General features: G+C 42.8%; 1 protein-coding gene across 1 annotated transcript in view; it reads right to left on the reverse strand.

The window, feature by feature from the left end:
• Nucleotides 1-9,777, reverse strand: part of PLEKHO2 (pleckstrin homology domain containing O2) — a 40,918-nt gene that overhangs the window by 18,578 nt on the left and 12,563 nt on the right. Inside the window, exon 3 of the mRNA XM_069098312.1 lies at nt 7,034-7,150. Coding sequence (XP_068954413.1) covers nt 7,034-7,150 — 117 coding nt within the window. The remainder of the gene's footprint in view (nt 1-7,033; nt 7,151-9,777) is intronic.

The following is a 9,777-nucleotide window of genomic DNA, read 5'->3' on the forward strand; positions in this document are numbered from 1 at the left end:
GGGGGTGCCGGGGGTTGGCGTTGGTGGGGGGGGGGGGGGGGGGGGGGGGGGAAGTTTGCTGCAGGAAATCAGATAGAAAAAAAGGAAAATGTAGGAGCCTCCAGGATCCTTGCCCCAAGCAATGGTTAAGTCTTCACAGCTTCCTCTCCCTGCACTTCTTACTGCTGGGCAGAACTACATGAAGTCAATAGGCATTGAAGGGGGCTCCCCAAGAGCAGGAGATCCATCAGCAACCATAGCTTGGGCTGGATCTACTCCCTCCCCCTACTCCTTCCCCATTCATTCACTCAAACAAGCAGGTTATTCCTGTTTCTACCCTCAGGAAAAAGGTAGGGGGTTAGACTAGATAACCTCTAAGGTCATTTCCCATGCAAAGATTCTATGGGTACCCAGAAGCTCAACCAGATGGGGCAGATGGGGGGCTGGGGGGCTGAGGATGTCCACTGTCCCTATCCTACCCTAATAGAGGCAGTTTATTACCACCGACCTGGGCTATTTTAACAGCTTCCTAATAAGACTTACCACTTCAGCTCTCTCCAAACAATGTCACTAATCTGCTCAAAATCCTCTCTGATGGCTCCCTATTATCTACCAAGTATAAAGTATAATCTTTAACTACACTAGATTCTGGAGCCACTTCCCTTTTTAACTCTACTAATTATTCCCTCTTTAAGTGAACTAAACTCTGGTCAATCAGGTCTTTAACCACACTGTTGCCTACTCCCAGAAAGCCTCCTGCTGCCCTCAATCCTATGGAATTGCCCTACACATCCTTAGCACCCTCCTGCACAAAGCCTTCCCTGATTCCCTTCTTCAATTAATAATGAACTTTTTGCCCTCAGACCTCACGAAGTATTTTGTTTGCATTTATCTTATAAGTTATGTTGTATTATTTTGTTACATTATGCTCCATTATGTTTCTTATTTGTAGTTATGCCATATTCTCCATTAAACTATAAACTCTTCGAGAGCAGGAAATATGTCTAATCCCAACTTTGTTTTCTCCTGATCACCTAACAGTACCCTATTCAAAGGAATTGACTATGAAATGTTTTGTCAGTTTGAATTTGTTGAAAGCCAGGTTCTAGGGAAATGCTAAGGAGTTCCTGGGCTTCTCCTCAGTTATGAGTCATAGCTCCTCATGCCCTGCCCTATCCTCTGAAGGGCAGGACGCCAAGCACATGAGGGTAGTCTCAAATGTCACAGGACCTTCCTCGGACACACAGGACATCAGGAAAGTCAAGATGCCACACCAAAGAGGAAACTTCTGAAGACAGAACAGTTCAGATACTGTTCCCATAGTCTAAGTCGTCTGATACCTAGAATCTGGCGTTTCCAGATATTTTAGCTTTGTGGTTATAGACACTCACAGTCCTACCATCACTCAATACTTCCAGCCTTGGGGTTACCTACCCCTTAATCCTAGGGTTACTTAAAAAAAAAATCCCAAAGCCTATGATCACATTTCTCTGAGCTCCCCAGCCCCACTGAGTAAAATGTCATCTCCTTTTCTGACCCTTTCCCACTCAATCCCATGAAGTGGCAAGGGGAACTCTGTGATTCATCATAGGAGAAAAAGAGGTGAAGAAGGAGAGACAGGTGGTGAGATTGAAAAAGGGAGGAAGAACAAAAAAAGAAAGGAGGGAGATAGTAAGAAGGGGAGAGAAAGAGATGGTCAAAAAAAAAGGGGGCAGGGAAAGTATATGTTTATATGTATGTATGTGGATATATGTATACCTATATGTATATATCAATGCCTATATATAAATATATCCATGCTCAATTGTAGCCTTGGAGTGGCGGGTAGGGGCATGGAGGTAGAAAAAGAACAAAGTAAAAAATGTACAGTAAAGAACAAACAGAAACCTATACAGAAGCAAAAAAAAGATGGACAGCTTTCAACATAACGTACAGTGTTTAATATATAGGCTTTCTTGAAATGATAAGTTATTGCTATATATCCTGAATCCTCTATGTCCTGCTGTACATATGACATGCTTTTTTTCCCCTTTTTTATTTTACATTTAAGTTTATAATGTTTTTTTTCTTATTATGTATTTAAGTTTTAGTATTTGTCTAAAAGCAAAAGAAAAGAAAAAATGGGGAAGGGCAAGAAAAGAGGAAGGAGCAAGAAAGGGGGAGAGAGAGCAAGAAAGGAGAAGGGAGGGAAAGAGAGAGAGAAAGGGGGATAGAGAAAGCAAGAAAGAGAGAAAGAGAAAGCAAAAAGAGAGAAGTAAAAAGTAAGAAAGGGGAGGAGAGAAGGAAAAAGGTTAGGTAAGAAGGGAGAGAGCCAGTATGAGCCAAAGAACTCCTAGCTGATGATCCCACAGCTTCTCCATTTCTACCCTCCCTAGCTCCATTTTGGATGTTTCTCAGAAACTGAGTCACTCAGAATTTCAACATAGCACCCAGCTCACCTCTGCAACCTCTGCAACTGAAGTTAGAGAACATCTGAACTGAGGGGGTCATGAAGAGTCGGTACCACTGCTCACCCCAGCAGGTGATACAAAAAGGCACCATCCAGAAAAAAAATTTTATTTTCTTTCTGTTCAGTTTATTATCAGGGGATTGAGGGAGAGGGAGAACATGGTAAGATACAGCACTGTCCTGTGACACCAATGAGGCAGAAAAACTGCTAGCAAAGGCCCCTCGGTTTCCCCAACATATCCCCAAAGCATATCTAGTTGGCAGATTCACACAGCATCATACAAAGGCACTCCACATAAACACAGGCTCGAGCACACACACATTCCCACCCAGATCTGGGAGGAGGACAGCAGGTCCTAAATCTCCAACTGGGCTTAGCCATAAATCCATTCTCCCAAAGGAAACTCATCTGCCAGACACACCAGAAAGTCTGACTCCTCCTCCATCAGGGAGCAAAGATTAAGTAACTATTGTCAAATAGCACAAACCTCTGCCCCAGTCCCATTAAGTTCTCTTACTCTAAAAAGTCAATATTTATAACAATAATAATATCAATATTAATAATAGCTAGCATTTATGAAGATCTTTAAGGTTTGCAAAATGCTTGAAAAATATTATCTTATTTTTTCCTTACAACAACCCTAGGAGGGAGCTGCTATTATTATCTCCATTTTACAGATGAAGAAACTGAGGCAGACAAGGTTAAGTGACTTGTCCAGGGTCACATGGCTGGTAAGTGTCTGAGATTAGATTTGAACTAGGGGTCTTCCTGACTCCACATCTCTTGTTCCATTCACTTGGACACCTAGATTGTGAGCTGCTCAAGGGCTGGGACTGTCTTTTTCCTTTTTTTGTATCCCTGGGGTTTAGTGGAGTTCTTGGGGCTTAATAAATGTTTAGGGGTGGCTAATGAATAGAGGACCAGCCCTGCTAGAGTCAGGAGGACCTGAATTCAAATCCAGCCTCAGACACTTAACACTTACTAGCCATGTGACCTTGGGCAAGTCACTTAACCCCAATTGCCCTGCCTTTCCCCCTCCAAAAAGAAAAAAGAAATAATGCCACACTTCAACCATCATTAAAATAAAAGAACTTTTTAAAAATGTTTCCTAAGTGATCGACCTAGCTGCTTCAGTCCTTGTTCTAGATTGTCCATCTTCCTCCAGGGCAACAGGAAGCCCTGAATGACCCCAGGGCTCAGTGAGGTCCCCAAATCTCTCTACTGACTTCTAGACTTCTCATTCCAACTTCATAGCTTGAGTCAGAATCCATCCCTCACTGGGAGGACATGGGTTAATGAACTAATACTCGAAAACACAAAGCTTCCAGTGCACAAGGCACAACAAGTATGATCAGGTACCAGGAAAGAAAGGAGTGGTGGAGAAGGAGTATCCTGGGCTGAGGTGGAGAAATGCTCCATGGAGTCTGGGGGAGGGACAAGATGACCTCTGGGGGGAGGGGGTAGAAAAATGAGTTGGCAAAGGGAATCTATGATTCAGCCTCACACAATGGTTCCTGCTGCACATCAGAAATGGAAAATGCTGGGTGGGTAACACAGCATACCACACAGCTGCACATGGAAGTTGGGGAAGGGGGTGGGGGGAAAGAGAACGCAATCTGAACTCTGTCTCAACATCTGTGAAAGTATGCTGTGTGTCAACACCCACTACAGACTCCTAGCCAAAGAAAAATGGTACAAACAGCAAACTCTTCATCTGCAACCCACTCCCCCCAACCTTTCTTTTTCCTTGGGCCACAGAGGAATTTTGCCAGCAAGAAATCATACCCAGGCTCAGATAGAAATGAAATCAGGGAAATGGGGAGGGTGGAGCTCTTTAAAGCCATGGAATCTCTCAGAAGAGAATGACAGGGGTAGGCCTAGAAATTTAGACAGGTCATTGCTGAGCCTGTTCCCAGGGGGTAGGGGAGCAAGACCAAGCCAAGGCCCCTTCAACCCTCCTTCTATTTCAAAATATTCTCTAATAGGATATTACTTAGGGATAGGAGCAGGGAGATTGGGAGTGGGGAGATGGAACAGGAAAACTGCCACGAATACCTCCACACCTAGGGGCCACCTGAATCCAGGGGTAGCCAATATATCCTTGGGCTGTGTCCCAAAGTCCTCAACCTCCAGCTCTACAGAGCTCAAAGCAATTCAGCTCCACATCTCCCATTTCCAAACCTCAGTCTCAAACTTAAAGGAACATATGTATCCAAACTCCCCCTGTCAGACTCCAAGTCCCCTATGGAAAACTAGGGAGTCGGACCCCCTGGGGTTCAGTCAGGGACAGGTTCCACTGACCAGGGACCCACCAAATGAAAACTTACAGATATAGCCTGGATACAGGCTGTCCCCTGGCAGAAAAGGCAGGGAGGCTGTGTTAAAGATCTGCTTGCTCAATACAAAGAGTTTAAATGCATCTTCTGTCAATAATCAGCTGGGGAGATGTCCAAGGGAAAATTATTAAAAGGACCCACCTGTAACAGGCACCTCCATCAGACCACTTCAGATTCCAATTAATGTAGAATCTAATATGTATGGCAGTGGGGAGAGGAGCTGTCTGGTCAAACCCAGCAGCCTTTTAGCTAAGCCCTTAGAAGGAGAGGACAGAGACATGCTGCTCTGAACACCCAAGAATTCTCCCAGGCACATCTAAAGAGTCAGCTCAGTGGAGGGGCCGTGGGACTGAGCTAGACACAGCAACCACACATTAGGCATTTTCCAGAAACATCCTAGTTGTAGGAAAAGAAACCCCACTTATCAACTGAGAGGCAGCTTAGTGTAGCAGAAAGGGCTCAGAGGCAGGAGAGACCTAGGTTCAAATTTCACCTTTCATCTAATACAGCTACTAGCTAGGAGACCTTGGGCATTTCCCAAGGCTTTCCCTGGCCTTCTTCAAGTATCCATTTACTCATTTACAAAATGAGGATAAAAATACTACCTGGAAGGGTAGTCAGGAGCTTCACCTGAGATGATATACACCTTAAAGCACTAGATACTGTGTTATTATAAATACTGACATTATTAATAATTATAAATAATTGCTTTAACATAATTAATAATTAATAAAATCATTAATTAATGATATGGTTTTCCAAAAGGAATATTCTTTGTCAGGCTTTTGTTGTTCAGCCGTGTCCGATCCTACATGATCCCATGGACTTTGTCTGCGGGGTCTTCTTGGCAAACATACTATAGTGATTTACCATTTCCTTCTCCAGTGTGTCCCCACTTTACACGTGAGGAGCTGAGGCAAATAGGGGTTAAGTGACTTGCCCACATTCACACAGTTGGTAAATTTCTAAGGCTGAATTTGAACTCAGATCTTTCTGACTCCAGGCCTGGTATTCTATACACTGACCCAATTACTTGTCCCTTTGTCAGACTACATGTCTTATTTCTGGTCTGGAAAATATGGTGAACATTGTGCTAGGTCACAAAGCTTATACCAAATGAAATATTTGTCCAAAAGCACTTAGGACAATGCCTGGCACACAGTAGGAGCTCTATAAGAGATTGTTCCTTTCCCTTCCCCCTTCATGTACCTTATAAGACTATCTTCCTGAATGGGAGGATAGAAAGACCATCGTACTTGCAGTCAGGAGTACCTGGGTTTGTGTACGGGTTACATTACACTTGCTAGATGTGGGACCCTGGACAAGTAAGCAATTTGTAAACATTAAAGCAGGGGGATGAGGTGGGGAATCAGAAGGAGAAAGTGGGGTGCATCTAGATGGCACAGTGGAGAGAGCACCAGGCCTGGAGTCAGGAAGACCTGAGTTCAAATCCAGCCTCAGACACTTATTAGCTGTGTGACCCTGGGCAAGTCACTTAACCTAGTTTGCCTCAGTTTCCTCACCTGTAAAATGAGCTAGAGAAGGAAATGGTAAACCACTCCAGGATCTTTGCCAGGAAAACCTCAAATGGAGTCATGGAGAGTCAGAAACAACTCAACAACAACAAACATTAAAGCACTATATAGGGGTGGCTATGTGGCCCATTGAATAGAGCACCAACCCTGAAGTCAGGAGGACCTGAGTTCAAATCCAGCCTCAGGCACTTGACACTTAACTAGCTGTGTGACCTTGGGCAAGTCACTTAACCCCAACTACCCTGCCTTTCCCCCCTCCAAAAAGCAAAAAAAAAAAAAAAAAAGAGCACTATATAAATGTCAGCTATTATTATTATTACCAGTAGTACAGGATTTCTGTGACAATGCTTTGTAAAATTTAAAAGAGTATAGTAATGTAAGCTATTATGAATAATAATAATAATGAAATGTAAACTATTATCATTTTCCTTAAAATAAATTTTTTTGATAGTGACTATGAAAAAATGGATCCCACGAGCTGGCCTTGAGTCCTACCTGCCATACATAATGACCACGTGATCCTAGGTAAGCACACAACCTTTCCTCAGTCAAACTCTCTAAGCCTCCAGGTTGAAGAGGAGGTGCCAACCTACACTGGTGAAGGGAGTTCCTCCCTCCCTCTGAGTGCACTACAGTGCCGTCTAAATGAATGCTATCCAATAAAAAAAAAATGATGAGGACTTGGGATAGAAGGTGCAGAGAGGGGGGAGGGGGCAAAGGACGTATTTTCTTACCTTGTTCCCAGGAGATCGAAGCAAAATAAATCGATGCTTCTTCTTTAAGAGAGCTCGATAGTCTTGGCATTTCTCATAGCTGCCCAGCTCTACGGTCTCTATGCAGTTTTGCTCATCCTGGGGAGAAGAAAGAAAGGTGATCACTAGGTTAATTAGAAGATGAAATTCCAGCTTAGGCCCAACCTCTGCATATGTGTACACGCACACACACACACAAACGGCTGGCACTTAGGAAGGCCATCAGTCGACCCTAGGGTGTTACATGCAAGGGGAAAGGGTAGTACATAAGGGAAATTTTAAAATATTACTTTTTAATAAATGCACAAGTGTTACACCAAGTATTTATTGGTAGAAACCTCTGGTGTTAGTTAGAGTGAAGGTTCAAAGCTACTGGCTGATGACTACAAACAGGGGGTACAATTTTCCAACCTGGCTGAACAGGTCTCTACATCATGCCCCTTAGACTGATACTGATGAGATATGACAAAGCAGGCACAATTGCACATAGAAACAACTTCCTAGGGATGCTCCCTATCGATGGCAACCACAGCATATTGGCTTTCCCTGACTTGCAGGTTCTTGATTTGTAAAAGAGCTCTGGGCAGGGAAACTAGCTACTGAAGGTTCAGTGAGAAAACAAACATTTACAGTAGGAGCTCTGAATAGCAAGATATATCACTGAGCACTAGAAACACAATTCAGCATAAAATGGTCTTGCCCTTGAAAGCCTTACTGCCTAGGTGTGAGAAAGGATATACAGAAAAATAGAAGAAGAATAACGATAAGGCAGAATCCTAGAATAAAATAGGAAGAGAGAAAGGAAGGAGGGAGGGAAGGAAGGAAGGAAAGAAGGAAGGAATAAAGGAAAGAAGGTTGGAAGGAAAGAAAGGAAGAAGGAAAGGAAGGAAGGAAAGAAAGGAAGAAAGGAAGGAAGGAGGAAAGAAAGGGAGGAAGAAAAGAAGGAAGGATAAGTGAAGTATATTTTTTTAATACACAGAAGAAAACAAAAGGAAGGTCAGAAGGAAAAACAAACAAGAACGACAGCTTTGAAAGTCACATGTGGATGAAAAAGACTACTCATTTCCAGATAGAGAAGTGAAAGACTCAAAGGACAGATTTAGAAATTTTTTTTTGAGGTGGAGACATGGTCAGATTTGTTTTGCTTGATTATGCATGTTTGTAAGAGGGGGTTTTATTTTTCTTGCTTTCTCAATTGGGATAGCAACAGAAGGTGAGAAGGAGAGAAGGAAGATCTTTATATGAAGAAATTAATTTTTATAATTTTTGAAAGTTTAAATGTTGAATTTATTATATACTTTAAAAGCACGATGTACATAAGAGAGAGTCACAGTTTTATATCCAATCCCTAAAATGCCATCCCTAGTCTCTACAGTTTCACCAATGGGTCCTCATTTACTTATTTTACAGATTAGAAAACTGAGGTAAAGAGATTGGCAGTTAATGACAGAACCAGGAATCAAACTCAGTTCTTCTGATTCCAAATCCAGTGAGTTTTCTCATATACTATGAGGCCTTTAAGTTGGGCATTGAAGGCCTGGTGAGATTTTCTTAAGTGAAAGTGGAGGACCATATTCCCTACAGGAGAACAGCATGAGCACAAAGTGGGGAGGGGGACATGGAAGGGCTAGCAGACTGTAAGCCCTTCCACTAATCCACTTGGTGATTCTAGGGTTCTGGAGCAAGACAGTTTCCCCTGAAGTAGCATGGAGAGATTAGTCACTGACCCTGTTCTTAGACTCCAAAAGCTGCTGTGAAGGTAGAATACCTGCTCCAAGGGAAGAAAATCAACTAGGGATAAATGCAGAAACTTTAGAGATCATGAAGTCCAGGGGTTCCTAGATAGATTTCTAGGGGTCTATGAACTTGGATGGGATATATAGATATATGTATCTATCTATACACACACACACATATATCTATATCTATACATACACACACATATTGAGTCAACATAATTAGCTTCCTTTGTAATTTTACTTTATGTATTTAAAAACATTATTTTGAGAAGAGGAGACTTCACCAGACTGCCAAAGGGGTCAGTGACACAAAGAATATTAAGAAACCCTGACATGGTCCTACTGACTCATTTTACAGTAAACTGAGGCCCATAGAGGGAAATAGATTTGCCTACGATCACACAGCCAGTTCATAAATAGCTCCATTAATCAATCAACTAACAACAAGCATTTATTAAATGCCAAGTATGTACCAGGCACTGTTCTAGGCACAAGGAAATACAAAGACAGAAAGACCTGAGACAGTTTGGTCTGCCCTCAAGAAGTTTATACTCAATCAGTTAATCCAAAGGACTTCCCCTTGGGCTACTCCATCCTTGGGTCTCTTGGTGATTAGGGCAAAAAGCAAAGACTAACAGTTCTGGGAACAAGCAAAGATGAGTCGCCATGGGAATCCTGAGGCCAGTTCTCTCAGAAGACTGTCAGCCACAGAAAGTTCTGCCTTGAGTGGGCCACACATCTCCCTGAATCCTATCTGATTAAATGAAGCATCAGACAGCAACAAAGAGCTGGCAGCCTTCAGGCCCAATCTCCCCCCAGACTTCATTAGCAATCCCCTTCATGGAATTCTTACTGTTTCAGAGTGACACCCAACACACACACAAGGCTCAGGAGGGGGTTATAGGGGTTGGAAGAGGTTTCTGAGGTCCAGGAACTAGCTAATTTAACCTTCTCTCTCTCTTTCTCTCTCTCTCTCTCTCTCTCTCT

Source organism: Petaurus breviceps, unplaced genomic scaffold (genome assembly GCF_028583685.1).
Source record: "Petaurus breviceps papuanus isolate PSGF00001 unplaced genomic scaffold, PetGlider_PUasm1.0 37, whole genome shotgun sequence".
NCBI classification, from domain to species: Eukaryota; Metazoa; Chordata; class Mammalia; order Diprotodontia; family Petauridae; genus Petaurus; species Petaurus breviceps.